Source organism: Micromys minutus (assembly GCF_963924665.1).
Source record: "Micromys minutus genome assembly, chromosome: 5".
Classification (NCBI taxonomy): domain Eukaryota; kingdom Metazoa; phylum Chordata; class Mammalia; order Rodentia; family Muridae; genus Micromys; species Micromys minutus.
Window position 1 is genome coordinate 52,559,906 of NC_137974.1, and position 16,990 is coordinate 52,576,895.

Sequence of the window (16,990 nt, forward strand, 5' to 3'; positions counted from 1 at the left end):
AGGAACTGTAATTTGGATTGCCAGATTTGGTGCTAATATCATAGTATGGCAAATGTGGGACACCTCATAAGAAATAAGTGAAAATAATGTCAGTGGGCTTTGTGCCTGGAAAAAATGAAGCAGATATTATTAACCTTAAGTGGTATGAATAGAAAGCCAAAATAGGATTATGAATAAACTGCTGTGAATATAAATTTGTAAAGTTCAATCATGTATAAATGAGCTGGGAGAAAAGACCTCTTTGGAAACACTGGTGTATAAGGAAAAACACTATAGGAAAATCAGCCATTCAGCAAGTACTGAGTCAGTGTCTCCACTGTGTCAGACACCATGGGATGTGCAGAGACTTGAAGCAGTGTCAGCCTGCATTGCGGTGGGGAAGATGAGATTGTTGGAACAAAGTCCAGTGTGAGATTTCCGAGTGCTTGTGAGAAAACTTGTGGCACCGTTTTCTTCAAAAACACAAAATTGTTCTTGGACTAAGCTTTGAGCCCCTCCCAGGTGTGGCAGATGGGAGTGAGTTTACTTCAGATTGTCCACTACAGCCAGCTGTGTCATGTTTATATGCCTCTGTGGCAGGAGCAACATGTGCAGCTTCCTCTTGTGACTCTGCAATTTACTCAAGTGACTTCTTTTAACCCTCTGAATAGAAATCAAATGATGCTTTAAAACATGTTGGCTATTGTATAACTTTTTATCCCACTTCATTTACCAGCTCCAGTGTCCAAGGTCTCCCCTCCCTTGGACAGATAAGCAGAGATCACCAGGTTATTTACATCAGTACAAATAGAGAGAAGAGTGCAACAGGGTAAAGGTGGTCCACAACAAGTTGCTCACTATGAGCTAAGGTTGTTTGTTGAAACCAAATTAAATAGAGACATAGAATTTCTGTGGGAAATAATGATGATAGAGATAACTACCACAAGTGGAAAAAAATCAAAGACTCAAGTAAACTAATAGAAAGGAGTAAGGTTTCCCTGAGAGTGATCAGGCAATCTTGGCTCCCACAGAAGCCTCAAGACTGTTGTACAGTGACATGGTACCAAGTAAGTGTTTGGTTTTTGTGTTTTTGTCTTTTGAGGATGGGTGCTTTACTGGCTGATGCTTAAATCATTAAACTTAAAACCTGCTTCACATGAGCCAGCATCATGTGAGGAAGCACTACGGTTGCCTCTCCTTGGTTTTAATGTGCTGGTTACAAAGGGAGTTAGTAAAACCAAGTGTGAGAAATGCCTAGTGTTTATCTCCCCCACTCTCTGCATGCTCTGTTAGAGTCACAGAGGCAACCTTTCCTTTACACACTCCCATGAGCACATCTTGGTCTTCATCTTTCTTAATGGCCCTACAAAGGCTCTTCAGTGCTTCACCATGATCTTGGTCCCCTTCACGGGCCCCTTTCCTGGGTCCACACAAATAGCAATGCCTGTTTGTCTCTACCCCTTCTGTCAGTGGCTGGAAGCTGCTGGATTTGAGCTGAGATGTGAATGATAACGTCCCAAATGCATGCTTTGCTGCTGACAAACACTAGTTACTGTACATGTGTGAAATTAGTCAATCCAATATTAATTTCTTAGTTATTTTAAATGTTGAATATAATGTTTAAAATTAAAACTATTTATTATATTTATTTGATTATATTCAAATACATTTAAAAATAAAGTTTCAGCATTTGCAGAATTCACAAGTGCTTATTTTTCAACCTTAAGGTGTATGCTCCCAACCAACCATTGGGATAAGAACACGGTCGCCAAAGAAAGAGTTATAAAAAGCTGAAAGTTTTGCAACCTCATTGGAAGAACAACAATATCAACCAACCAAACCCCCCAGAACTCCCAGAGGCTAAACCACCAGCCAAAGAATACACATGGAGGGACCCATGGCTCCACCTACATATGTAGCAGAGGATGGCATTGATGGGCATCAGTGAGAGAAGAGGCCCTTGGTTCTGTGAAGGCTTGATGCCTTAGTGTAGGAGATTGCCAAGGCAGAGAGGCAGGAAGGAGTGGGTGGGTAGGTGGGGCAGCACTCATATAGAGGCGGGGGGGAGGGAGGATGGGATAGGTGGACTCCAGAGGGGAAATCTGGAAAGGGGATAACATGTGAAATGTAAGTAAAAAAAATATTCAATAAAAACAAAACAAAAGGATGCTAACCTCACTCTTGTTTTGAGGATCCTGTGACCAGAAACCTTTTGTCAACACAAGCTGGTTACATTAAGACAGAATCATGTCTTTCTCTCTTTTCAGGCCTTCCCCTGCACCCTCTCATCATTATACACATACTAGATCTAAGTGTGTACTGGTTCATTCTTACAGGTACAAACAGTTCACAGTGCTGGAGTTGGTTTGTCTCCACTGCATTTCACACCTAGTGGCTCTTTCTATAAAGCATGATTTCCTACATTCTAAATAAAACCCCAGCAATATATCAATTAACAATTCAAGTACTTGTTCAAATAGAAAATCACATTTTGCAGTTTTTAAATGAAGTCATCAAATAAACTTCTGTGAGGAAATAACTAATCAATACTTAATTTCTATCACTCAGATGAACTGCCATGTTGCCAATAAGCCTGAGTGGGCCACACCTCATTAAGAGATACTTTTATCACTTTCTAAAACCAAACTCAATATCCCTTCCCTTGGATTGTTATTCCATGAGACACTATATAAGAAACATTAATACACTCATTTAAAAAGTGGAGTCTACTCCTAAAAGTTAGAGTTAAAACATCAAGCAAATGATTCAAATAAATGATTACATTGAGACAGAATCATGCTTTTCTTTTCTTTTTGGGTAATATGACTGGAAGGAAAAATATGAGACGACCAAGAATCTAGGTTGTCAAGTTCGTGCATATATGGATGCAGATTTTATACTAAACACATTGTGCAGATAAGAGAGAGAACAAACAGAAGTTCCTGTTCAATTCTCCTGATACTCAGCTATAGACTAATAAATAATAATTAATAAAAATATAGATTACAAACAATGACTTACTATACAGTCACTTACACAGAGATACATCTTTTCCTCTAGTTACAAGACTTCATTTCTGCTTATAACACTATTAGAATTTTCTCACTGTTGATTTTTGTTAGAGTACTTGAAATGCAAGCACTTTCTTAGTAAAAAGATACAGCTTTATTATTAAAGCTTCTTTAATAATAAAGAAAGTTGAGAATACAAGCTCTTAGAGGCTTTTAAAGGTATGTGCCAAGGTCATTTGTGACTATAAATAGACTTACCATATGGTGTACTACATGCTATTTGGTGCAGGGTACATGGCTGTCAGTACCATTTCATCTAACAACCATCACACTGTACTTAATACACACCAAATGACATCCACTTCTATGTATTCAGCAACATCACTTTAAAGCCATTTGTCCAGTAAATGCCTCTACTCCCTGATGAAGCGATGATGGTAGAGACATATTGTGATGTTATTTTTTGTCCTCATGTGAGTCACAGTGGTATTGGAACTTTTTCTTCCTGTCAAGTGAGTGGTCACTACAGAGATGAGATTGTAAATGCACAACTCCATAATTTTTAAATATACTCCAAATATTGCCTATGAGCCATCAATAGTTATGGGTTGATGGTATGCAAAGGGCAGTTTTTTTGGTGGCCAATTTTAACTTGAGTATGCGATGCCAGCTCTGTTTTATAGAAACCATACGCACCTTCCTTTTTATCTTCTGGAGTAATCTTCACTTTAGTGTCTGTTATATCCTTGAATGAGGCGAGGAAAAGAACCACATCTCCTTTCTCATTCTTTATAGGAACAATATCCAATAGGCACCAAAACGGAGCCCCTGCAGAGGAAATAAAAACACAAGCCAGACTCTTGATCCAGTTCTGCAAGTCCAGTTGGGAACCAAAATATAGTCCTTCCTATTTCCATTTATCTTCTAACCTGCCATCTTTGGAATGCTGGCTTTCAGATAGTGACTACCACGCCTGCACCCCAAGCTCTTGGTGTGCAGATTAGATGCCTTCCAGAAGACAGGTGGGATTTAGGGCAGATGAAGCTGCCTGTGCTGAGGCCCTTCTGCTTTTGTCATTCAGGCCAACATTTGATCTTGTTGTCAAAGCATACCTCTTGGTGACAGGTCGCCCTGTGGTGCTTTAGAGCATGGTGGCCCTTGCATGAAGAATTTTGCTTACTGTGAGTTTACTACAGGCTTACTTCGTCTATTTAAAGCCAATCATTGCCCACTAGGAAGGCTTCCATAAAAAATATAGAAACCACCAACTTGGAGAGATGATGCCATCCCTTACGCGCTCATCCATGACCAGATGGTCTTAAGTTTGAAACACTAATACAGCTACATTAGCAACTCTTCAGTGTTACCAACATTTATACATAATACAACATTATATACCATTGTGAGTGGGTTATTTACAGTGCGTGGAGTTTCCTAAAATGACGTGAAATCAAAACAGCCAGATCCATGTGGGTTGAGTGAATATATTCTCTTATAATTAAGTAAAAAAGCAACATAACAAAACAAACTGATGGCATCGTGGCTTGAATAAGAATGGTCTCTGCTGGTCCTAATTTGAATGCTTATATTACATTTGAATATTTTGTCATTAGAGAGTGGCAATATGAGAGAAAAACCGAGGTTGTCTGTGTCACTAGAGATGGACTTTGATGTTTCAAAACTCACACTCGACCTATGAATCATGATGCAGCTCACAGCTATTCCTCCAGCATCTGCAGGCAGGCAGCCATGCTCCTCTCTATGAAAATAATAGATAATTTCTGAAACTATAATCAAATCCCCAGTTAAATGCTTTCTCTTACAATCCTTGCCTTGGTCATGGTGTCTCTTCACAACAATAGAACAGGGACTACGACAGTGGGTTAAAGGTTAAATAAGTGGTTGTCCCTAAGGAAAGAGTGACAAACTGACATAAAACACAAGGGGGTCTTCCACTCTGATTGTTTTATTTTATGATATCTATAATGTTTAATTTCTACATGTGCTATATCTAATATATCTTTAAAAAGCAATGCTGTGGCCTGCTGTGAAATGTCCCCAAAGGTTCATGGTTTTGAGCACTTCGTGTCCAGCTTGTGATGGCTTTTAGATAGGCTATGGAAGCTGTAAAGTGCAGAGTCTTGCTGGAAAAAGAGAAACAGGGTACCTTGCTGGAAAAAGAGAAACAGGGTAGATGTTGAGGTTTTGACTCCATTTCTTGTCTCTTCCAATTTCCCCTCTATATCCTACTCTCCCCTCCCTTTCTGCCTTTTCCTCTCACTCCTCTAGTCCTATCAGTGTGCATATGAAATGTGATTTATTTGATTTTTGGCTACTGGGCTAGCCCTACACTCTTGTAAGGAAAAATATAACTTTGTTCCACAAAGCTGCTTTGCTATTTTTGTGGTTATTTTATTTTGTTTTGTTTCATTTGTTATTAGTCCCCTCCAGTTTATTCTAATATAGCAACAAAAAATTTGTAATATAGACAGTAATTGAATTTAAATCTATTTGGAAATAAAAGAGTCCTATCATAAAAAGTTACATTATCAGTCATTATATTTAGTAAATTTTGCATAAAGCTTAGATACTTAAACATTTTTGTTGATTTTAACATAGGCATTTAATTTTTTTCTATACTATGCCTTTTAATTAAAAAGCTAGAACACCACAATGTCAAGGTAAGAGTCTTTTTTTATCAATGTAGTAGTTACAAAGAAACACAAAAAGACTACTTTTTGTTTATATGTATGCATGTATGTGCACATGAATGGGGTGAGCATAAAAGCCAGGAAAGAAATTCAGATACCTTGGGCTTGTAGTGCTAGTCTTTTTTGAAAGAAAGTAAGAGTAGGATGTGGAGAAGATATGAGTCAGATATCTGGCTCACATTTTAGTACACCTTTCTGCCAATTACCATACAAAAATACCATACGTCATGACAGAGCCTATAAATTATCCTAGAAATCTCATTTATGTAGGCACTTAGACAGACACCATTACTACCTCCATGGAACCTTTGTAAAAGTGCAGCTATGGACTATGGAATGAACCAAATTTTAAAGTGAATAAAAAATAGCTTTCAACTGGCAACTGTCTGTTTCCTTGCAGGACCATCACTTTGCATCATGCTTTGTGAGACTATGGAGTCTACATTAAAGTTTTTCTTTTAAATTACAATACATGATCTTTGTCATCTTTCAAATCTCGTAAGAAACTTCATATGCCTACAAAGTTGGAGGGCAAAGTATATTCCAACTGTTTCTTGCAGGTATCAAAGCTACCAAGGGTATCAAAGCTACCAAGCAATACTTGGCACTTAGTCAACACTTTTCTCCTTTATTTTTGTTCTCATTTGCATCTCTCTCCTATATTCTCCACAATACCTCTATGACAGTGTCTCCACTCTCCTAGAGCTCTTGTAATGCAAGTCTATGCCAGGGTGTGAATTTCCATCCTATACTTGGAGAAAAAATGAACAGTGGGCAACCTCTTTACATCAAGTGACACAGGCACAGACTCATAAAATGTCTAGACCAATGGTGGGAGTTACTAAGTCACTCGGCCTTTTATTGAAAGATGCAAGTGATTCTTAGAAAGACTAGAAAGTAAAAATCTTGTGGAAACTTTAACTCTGGCTGCATATAGTTACTGTAATTACCATAAAGGTCATGCCAAAATAAACAAAGGTCAGCCAGGATTTCAGTTAATGAAACCTTTAATTTCCAAGGATAAATATAATTGACAGAGAAAAGTATACTTTATACCTTTAATGGTAAAATATATTTATAATGAATAAATAGTTACTTTAGGAACAGAAGTGTGTAAAATGGAATAGGTTTGTTACTAGAGAACGCAAAGTGTGCTTCCTGCAGACCCTATCATGGTTGAATATTGAATATCCTTTGGATGATCCAGTGCTTAATATTTGGTCCCTGGATCGTGGTGTTATTTTGTGAGGTTCTAGAAACTTTGGAAGGTGACAATAGTTAGAGGAAGTGGGTCACTGTGGGTGGTCCTCTGATGAGTAAGCTTGGTCAACTTGTTGTGCCCACCCACAAACCCAGAAACTAGGCAGTCAGCCATTTCTAAACCATGAGTTTAAATGAATCTTTCCTTTCTAAAGTTAAAGGGGGCAAATGTTCTCTTCTATTCAGGTAAATACATACTCCAGAAGATAATATTTCACAAAAGGGAAAAACCACTAAGGATAAAGTACTAAGCATAGGGCCATGCTTTAATTATTTAATTATGTCCACACAGGTATAAATATAAACACTATTGAGACATAAGTGGTTTTGTTCACTTTGATCTGTATAATCATGTTGAAGAATATTTTAGTTGGTCAATACAGCACAATACCTCAGAGTAGAATATGAACAATGATTAGTCCTTTGTTTCGGTTTTCAGTGAAATCTTGAATAGAATTTAATAATAACTAAGTGGGTTTTCTTATTGTAAATATACATACAATATCCGGGGCATTAACAGCATCAGTATTACATCCCATACAATATAAGAATATCTGGAAATATCCCCATTCCTGATTTTAAGATGTACTACAAAGCAATAGCAGTAAAAACCACATGATATTGGCATAAAAACAGACATGTTGATCAATGAAATCTAATCAAAGACCCAGATTTAAATCTACAGACCTATGGACACCTGATTTTTGATAAAGAAAACATAAATATACAATGGGAAAGCATTTTGAACATCTAGTATTGGTCTAAGTGGATGCTGGCAAGTAGAGCAATGTAAATAACTTCATATTTATTACCTTGTATAAAACTCAAGTCAAACTAGATCAAAGACAGCAACATAAAACCAGAGAAAATGAACCTCATAGGAGACAAAGCAAGGAATAGTCTTGGACTTACTGGTATTCAAGATGACTTCCTAAACAGAGAACCAACTATTCAGGCACTAAAATTAATAAATGTGATCTCATGGAACAGAGAAGCTTTTGTGAAGGTCACTGTCAATAGGACAAATCAGCAGCCTATAGGATGAGAAAAGACCTTCATCAGCTTCACTTCTGACAGAGGACTAACATCCAAATTACAAACAAAACAAACAAACAAACAAACCCTCTTTGCCTTAAAGAAGCTTTTCAGTGAAAGAACTGAGAGACAGAGTTGAAATCAGTGGCTGTGGTTATACTTGGGACAATCTAGAAAGAAATCTAAAGCAATGGAAACTCTCAGAACGCTATGAGGATGGCCCTAGCTAATACTCCTAGCAATAGGGGGTATGGAACATGAAAGGGTCACCTTCTGCAACTAGCCTTTGGAGGAATGAGGATACCAACTCAACCACAAAATATTTTATCCATAATTTTTTCTGCTTATGAGATGTTCAGGGACAAATAGGGATCAGAACCTGAGAAAATGGACAACCACTGACTAGTCCAACTTGAATCCCATGCCAGGAGAAAGAGTTTATGCCTAAAACTATTAATATTCTATACTTGCAGACAGAAGGGGATTCATCTAGCAGCTGATGAAAACTGATGCGGAGACACACAGATAAACATTAGGCAGAGCTTAGGGAATCTTGTAGAAGAGGGGAAGGAAGGATTGAAAAAGCAAGCGAGGTCAAGAACACCACAAGAAAACCTACAGAATCAACTAACATGAGCACATCGGGGTTCACAAAGACTGAAATACCAGAGAGCATGCATGGGACAGACCTAGTCCTCCTACACATATGTAACAGATGCACAGCTTTGTCTTAATTGGGACCTCTAACCGCAGGAATAGGGGCTGTCTCTGACCCTGTTGCCTGCCTTTGGATTCCTTTTCCCTAACTGGATTGTCTTGTCCAGCCTCAATAGAAGATGCACCAGTAATACTACAAGTTGATATGCCAAATTGATATGTCATATCAAACCATATATAAATACAAGTTAATATCTATGTGTGGTCTCCCCTTTTTCTGAGGAAAAATGGAGGGGTATAGAGGAAGAGGAGGAGAAGGGAGGAAATAAGACAAGAGAAAGGAGAGATAGCTCTGGTAAGGAAGTAAAGTAAACGCATAAATTAATAAAAAATAGACATTGAAAAAACACAAAATATATAAAAACTCAAGAAACTAGGCACCATCAAACTAAATAATACAATTTAAACGTGAGGTATAGATCTAAACAGAGCATTCTCAACACACGAGTCTTGAATGGTCAAGAAACACTTAAAAATGTTTAACATCCTTAGCCCTTGAGGAAATTCAAATCAATGCAACTTTGAGATTCCCATCTTTCTTAAACCTGTTAGAATAGCTAAGATAAAAACTCGAGCAACAGTTCTGGATGTCAAGGATGTAGAGCAGGAAAAAAACTTCTCCATTGTTCATAGAAAGGCTTAGCTTGTACAGTCACTGAAAATCGCTATCTGCTTTCTCAGAAAATGGCAACTTGATCTACCTCAAGACTCAGATATACCACTACTGGGCATATACTCAAAGGATGACCCATCATATCACAAAAAACACTTAGTCAACTATAGTTATAGCGGCTTTATTCATAATAGCCAGGAACTGTAAACAGCCTAGATGTTCCTCAACTAAAAATATAGATTTTTTTTAAAAAAATGTGATATATTTACACAATGGAGTACTACTAAGCTACATTGAGAAATTACATTATGAAATGGATGAAATTAGGAAAAAGAAATCCTGAGTAAGGTAACCCAGATTCAGAAAGACACACATGGTATGTATTCACTTATAAATGTACATTAACAGTAAAATACAAGATAATTATGCTACAATCCACTGGCCCAGAGAGGTTAAGTAACAAGAAGACCTTAAAGAAGCACAAAATATCTACCTGAGAAAGGGAAATAGATTACCCAGGAGAACTTTGGAGAAGTGAGGAAGGGAGCACGTGAGATCAAGTTGGGGTGGTAGAGGAAGAGAATACTAGTACAATGCAAACTCCATGGAATTTATGATGGTGACATGAATGAAGACTCCTCATAATGGGGGCCTTGGGCCTGAACCAGATATCCTTAGTCAGGCAAGGCATCAATAAGGGGGATTGGGACATCAACCCAGCTACAAACAGTCAAAACTACAGTTTGCAATGCCTACAGTATGTGCTGGATTTAAAGCCTAGCATAATCATCATCAAGGAGAACAGAGAAACTTCATCCAGCCACTGATGGAAACAGAGTCCAATAAAATATTATACAGAGCTACAGACATTCCCCAAAAGAGGAAAAGAAAGGATTGGCAGAGCCAGAGGGATCAAGGACATTACAAGAACAAAGATGACAGAATCAGCTGATGGGCATGCAAGTGGGCTCAAGATACAACAATCAGGGAGTTTGTATGATCTGAACTGTTGGTCCTCTGCATAGACCTTATGTTGTATAGCTCTTGAGTGATTGCTAACAGTATGAGGAGGGCCCGTCTCTGACTCTTTCCTGCCTTTTGGACACTATCCTTCTACTGGGTTGCTTCATTAATCTTTAATGTGAGGTTGTGTACCTGGTATAATTGTTATGGCATATATAAATGATGTCCCTGAAAGGTTTGCTCTTTTTTGAAGGGAGGTAAAGTGGGGTGAGGGAGTGCATGGGGTAAGGAGGTGGGAGAGTCTGAGGAAGGGGAAGGGAAACTGTAATCAAGTTGTAATATATGAGAAATAAATAAATAAAAGTGGAAAAATTATATAGAGAAATTCTGAATGTTTTAGAGGTTAAAGCAAGAGATGAAAAAAGTTCAAAGCTAGGTCACCAAGACAATTGGATTTCATCTGTGTGGAAGCTATTTCTTCCAATGCTCTTCAAAATTTCAATACATATGCCTTGTCAAACTAAGAAAAGTTTTGTTTTAATTCAGGATATTTGAAAAAGTGGAAAAGGGAAAGAAAGGAAAGAAGGAAAAAAGGAAGGGAGGAAAGAAGGAAGGAAGACTTGATATGTTGACCTGATTTGAATATGCTAAGGGTTTATTTTGTCTGATTACTCCAAATTTTCTATGCCCATAAATAAGAAACAATAGCAACAGTAAAAGGTTTTTATTTTTAAGGAGTATGTATAACCATCTCTTAATAATTCTAATGATTAGGAGCAGGAAGAGTTGAGGAACATGAAATCTCAACAGTTGCCCTCTACTTGCTTCTTCAGTCAAGAATTCCAGAATCCTTATTTAACAGACATTTTACAAATTATAGATCAACAGAGCTACCTTAAAACCAAAGAAGAATCGGGATAATTCAGTATTAAGTACATTTAGACATGCATTCAGCATGAATCATAAGGAAAGCTGAATTTACAATACATCAAAGTGTCTTTAGAGTCATTTACTAAGTTTATACTACAAGCTCAGTACTCAGTCACATGCATTACATAAGTCCTGGCTTCACTTCTCACAGGCCAGGTCTAACTGAATTGTGAGGTTGAGATGTATGCCTTAGAGCAATAAAGAGAGAGAGAGATAGAGAGAGAGAGAGAGAGAGAGAGAGAGAGAGAGAGAGAGAGATACAGAGAGAGAAAGAGAGAGACAGAGAGAGAGACAGAGAGAGACAGAGAGAGAGAAAGAGAGAGAGAGAAAGAGAGAGAGAGAGAGAGAGAGAGAGAGAGAGAGAGAGAGAGAGAGAGAGAGAGACAGAGAGAGAGAGAGAGAGGGAGAGAGAGAGAAAGAGAATTTGCACATCTTTTATTATGGTCTTCTGATAATAATCCTACTTTATGAATGACACAGATTTTGTTTCCATCTCATTCTTCTTTATTTGAAACAAAACAGATGCTTTTAAAAATGTTTTACAAAGAGAGGAAAAGGAAAGTATCAAGTTCCATGCTCTGCCTCAAAAGAAGTGTATGCCTTCTTTGTGTAAAATGTTTGCTTTTTTTGTTTAGGATTAGAATCTATCCTTCATTAAGAAACACCGTTTTAAAGCCTGAATGTTTGTATTAGAGTAGATAGTAGGATCAGAAAAACCATTACTTGTGTAGCTTCAAAGCAAGGCCCACATCTATGAATTAGATACTGTGCTTGCTGGATCAGTGTGGCTACCTAAGTGGAAGAGACACCCAGGCCAGCAGTGGAATATCCATCATCACAAACCCTTGTCCTGACCGACCACCCACTGTAGTACTACTTCTCTCACTCTGGGGAAGCCTCAGAACTGTTGCTCTGCTCTCGGGGACTGTTGTCCTTAGGATATAGAGCAGTACTCCACTGTCCATAAGATATATAGCAGCATTTCCTGAACTCCTAAGACTCAAGTGACAGAAGGACGCTTCAGTCCACACTGGAGCTCCAGGCCTGTCTTATTGGTTATGCCCTGGATAAATGCTCAGATACTACTAATAGCCATTAGTGAACAGAAAATGCTTTACAGATATGGTTTCACAACTAGAACAAGCCAGTGAAATGGACTCATTGCCTTAATGCTTGACTTTAAGGAAACAATGTAAGATTTCATCAAACATGAGGAATCTCTGAGTGAGAATTTGGCTTAAATAAATGTCAGAAGATGAAATTAACCTTCTTCAATTGCACAAAGCTTTGGTGGGAGGAACCTATGGTTTCTGTGTTGGATTAGTTTTCCAATACCCAGTGACCAGTAGGAGAAGTTTTAGATTCATTCAACTCTGGAGACTACCTGAACCTTCATATTGTTTCTGCTGCTTACTTCTCCCAGCATCTGACATCCCTTTTACTCTTTGATTTCTTTCTTCATCTCTATCAGTTATATGAGTCACTATATTAATATTCTGTAAGTAATAATCAGAGCAAGCTTATTTTACTTACAAAAACTTAGATGAAAGAGTTAAGATTAGAAAAGGGTAGTCAGATGAAGCTATGCTGCATGTTTCCATGTTTGGGGGTCTCTGTTTAATTGCTAAGTATTTTTGGGCTTTATTTTTACAACTGTCACAACACATCTTTATACTACGTTAAAGAGCTATAAGAAGTAAGCTGCATTTTTAGTCATGAAAAGTGTCTACTCTGCACAATTCTGGCTCAATAGTTTTGAAAACTTGTGGTAGTATAAGTTGAGTATTGGCTGTTATCTGCTCTATTTTTTACACAGGTGAAATATCTTATGATTGTGTTTTCTTCTTCTTAGGGAAGGAAATGTAGGTCATGCAAAACACTCCAGAGAACATTGATCTTATGAATAGTTAATCTGTGGTGAAATATGAAAAGCTATCTGAGTTGGAGTTAGAAGAAACCTTAGAGATAAAAAAAAAAATGGGACTCAGAGGGCTTCAGCAAGGTAGCCACTCTCAAAATGTTAGTCACTATGAAAGTGAGAATGGACCTCAGATCCTGACCTTCAAGGCCATGGATAATTTATCAATACACAGTGAGTTTCTTTGTACACTATAAAGAAAAGAAGAATAATTACCAAAGAAACAAGAAATCTGTTTCTGATACCTTAAAAGGAAAAGTATCTTTTCATCTATTATTTATATGTTGATTAAAATAGACTAGGATATATAAAAACCTAACATTTTATTCGAATCAGTGCTTTTAAGCTTGAACAACATAGTCTGAGAAAGACAGAAAGCAAGTACTATGTAAGAAGCATAGGTGTCTGGTAAAAATTGGAAATAAGGAAGTAAACATTGAAATGAAGTATCTAAGAATCACTTATTGACTATTCTATAAATAAGTAAGTGCAGTTTTAGGTGACATTTAGCACATTCCAAGAATATGCTGACAACAACCATACTGAACATTTGTTCCACTGTACAATCTCAGCTCCCAGTGAATACTAGGGAATGCCTTGCCAGATTGCCCTGAGTCACAATTTGGCATGCGGCTAATTCAGAACAATTATGTGTCTTCCCAACTTCTGGCCTGTCCTAAAACACAGCACACACTTCTCTAGAACTGAAGGCCTAACCTAATGTCAAGAAAAGCTTTGTTCTATCTATAGCACTTCTATGACCTTGCCTTTAGATTCATTATCTGGGACTAAGCAGACAGTTTGTAAGAAACAAATTTATGGACAATATTTTCCAGTGTTTCTACTTTTGGAAAAAAATCAATATATAACTGAGAAAAGAATATAAAAAGCTGTACAGAGCAGAGAAGGCTCTTTTTGGTATATCCAACTTTAGAAATGAGATTATTAAAATGTGTAGGTCAGCTATTATATTTTATAATATGCCAGACCATCAAAAATTCATTCATGTAGTTCACCTGGATTCTCATTCAGCTACTCAACATAGCTACAGACAATATGGAATCCATGACCATAGTTATTGCCTAACAAATTTTCATTTATGAAAATAAGCAGCCTTTCAGATAGTGTTCATGATTTGCCAACTCACAGACTAGAAGCCATCAATAAGCTTGGTATACTATGGGTAAGTTTTTCTTTTTAACTTTGGAAGGGTTTGAATAGATCCAACTGCAAAACTGTTTAAGGGGCACAAGAACTGTCTAGGCTTTTTGACTAGAATGATGAATCCTCATAAAGGATCATCTTATCAATCAATTTTCATCAATAAAGATGGATGATTTTCTTTCACATTTAGTAAAGAATATTCTTAACAATCTGATATATGAAAGAATAAGCCTAATCACCAGTCAACATAGGGGAATCCCTGGCTGGGCCTTCATGCAAATCTATGAACAGAAACAAATGATGCTTTGAGTCTTTATTAGCTGCACTGTATAAAGCAAAATGCATCTTACTCCCAAGTCTAAGAGGGAAATACAGGTTATAGTAAAAGAGGCTACATAGGTTAAGCCAAAACAACTAGCTCAAAAGTATTAAAAAAAAAAAAGCCTTCCTAGCCAGAGTCTAATCTAGGTTTCCAGCATGCAATATGAGTTCCCTTTTGTAGAGTAGGCCTTAGCTCATGGAACAAGCTGAGCTAAGAAGGAAAATGATTGTATCAGCTAGAGGTAGGTAACAGAAGACTTGCAGGGACTCACGAGGCTCTACCTTGAGCTCATATTTATTGGCAGTTGATAGCTCTGGGGAAATGAATAGTAAGATTTTCTCAGGAACAACACCTGGCAGTTTGAGGTTACTCCAGAGATGCCCCCACACTCATGTAACACTAATTGGATTCAGTGTCCTCTAAAGAAACAAAGAAAGAACAACAAAGTCAAAGGTTGCAAAGATGGAAACAGGTTATAGATACCCTTCTTAGGAGAATGTGGGAGAAAGTATGATCTAAATACATTGTAGCAATTTCTCAAACAGTACACTCTAAAGATTGAGAGACCTCCTTCTGATAAACATTAACAGCATTTCCTTTCACTACCCCATACTTGTGTTCTTAAAAACAAACAGTAGTAGAAAGCAATGTCTCAATAAAACCTTAGTAACCATGAAATAAAAATTCTGGGAAAGTGAAGGTTTTAAAGTGCTTTGCTTATCATAGCTGAGATCTGCTCTGTAGCCTCAACTGAGTTGAGTGGTCAATTGTGAGAGCTATCCCAAGTCATAAAAAATTCTTTATCACACAAGGCCATTCTTTATAATGATATTTATATATTCTATTAATGACCCTTTATATTCTATTAATTCTATTAATTTATAATTCTATTAATTAAGACGTGATTAACACACACACATTCATGTCTACATGAAAACCCCAAGCCTTGTAGCCATATTTACCTCTTATTCCCAAACATAAGCAAATGCACCTAACAGCATGAAACTAGGAAGTTTATGAGTCAAATGCACACCTCAGAGACAGTTGTCATTGTTCTTCCTCATCCCAACTAAAAATGATTAGCAAGTATTTCAATTTAATTAGCTGCACGTCCAAATAAGTCTTCTATCCTTAAATAGTCACTTTCCCTGGCATTGACCTACAACATCTTTGACTTTCTAAACTTTCATATGCATCAGTCATAACTTCCTAGTGATCTGGGACAGCTCCTCATACTTCTGACCCATACTCTTAACTTACAATGCTCTGGAAAACATAACTAACCAACTTGGTTATTACCCACATGCAAAATGATGTTGATTTATCAGCTCACCATAGAATCCAGAACCTTACTCTATACCTGACACAGGGTTTGCAAAAGAATTTTTAAATAGAATAAAAGAAAATATTCTAGTAATAGAACCATAAGTATAGAAAAGAAAGATGGTGTTACAGTTTAAATATAACTTGAAAGGAAATCCACCCATGAAACTGATATGGGCTTGCTCAGAGCTGTGAGGGTTTTATTAACTCAGTATAAAATTGTTAAGACAAAGTAGTGAGTAGGATCCATCACAGGGAGAACATCAAGGACCGTTGTAAAGCATAGGGCAAAAAATTAAAATTAGAACATGAAAATATGTATAAAATAATTTAGCTGATCGATGAGGTAGATTTAATTGGGAATGATGTGTTTGTTGCTCTTTAGTGTCATGACTGAATATCTGACAAGGAGGAACTTAAGGGAGAAAGAGTTTATTTTGGCTCACAGTTTGAGTGAATCTTGAAAGGTAAAACATGTCAGGAGGAATGTGAGTTAGATGGTCATGTGACATCGGCAGTCAGGAAGTAGAGAGGACCAAGACTACAAAAACTTTAAGGCACACAGTCACTGGCTACTTTCTTCATTAAGACTCAGCCCCATAAAATTTGCTCAATCTTCCAAAAAAGCACACCAACCTGAAGTAAAAAATGTTCAAACACATGAGCCTACGGATGGTCTTCATATTTAAGCCACAATAGTGAGACATGAAAGATGGAATATGGAGAGGGTACAAATGAGCTGAATGAAATAGACTAGACTATGTGGGTGGCCTTAGGCAAGCTTGAAGAGATTGTGTTTATCTACAAGAGAGAAGGGATCCTTTGTAGGCTTTGCTATAGGTTCACAGCATCTGCATTGTAGATTGTGGTCTTAAAGACAGTGAGGGAAGAGGATTTCATAGGGTACATATTTGGAAAGTGGTTAAGATGAATTGGGCAACTAAAGCTCCAAATTAAGAGAATCTGAACTAACAAGAGTACAGGAAGGATAAGCCTCAGACTGCAGTGATCATCTTATGAGATTAGGCCATGGGCCTCATCACC

At 37.3% G+C, this 16,990-nt stretch overlaps 1 protein-coding gene across 1 annotated transcript in view; it reads right to left on the bottom strand.

The window, feature by feature from the left end:
- Positions 1–16,990, bottom strand: part of KCNH8 (potassium voltage-gated channel subfamily H member 8) — a gene marked incomplete at both ends in the record, with an annotated part of 386,577 nt that overhangs the window by 228,494 nt on the left and 141,093 nt on the right. The window contains one exon of the mRNA XM_080917518.1: positions 3,687–3,818. Coding sequence (XP_080773644.1) covers positions 3,687–3,818 — 132 coding nt within the window. The remainder of the gene's footprint in view (positions 1–3,686; positions 3,819–16,990) is intronic.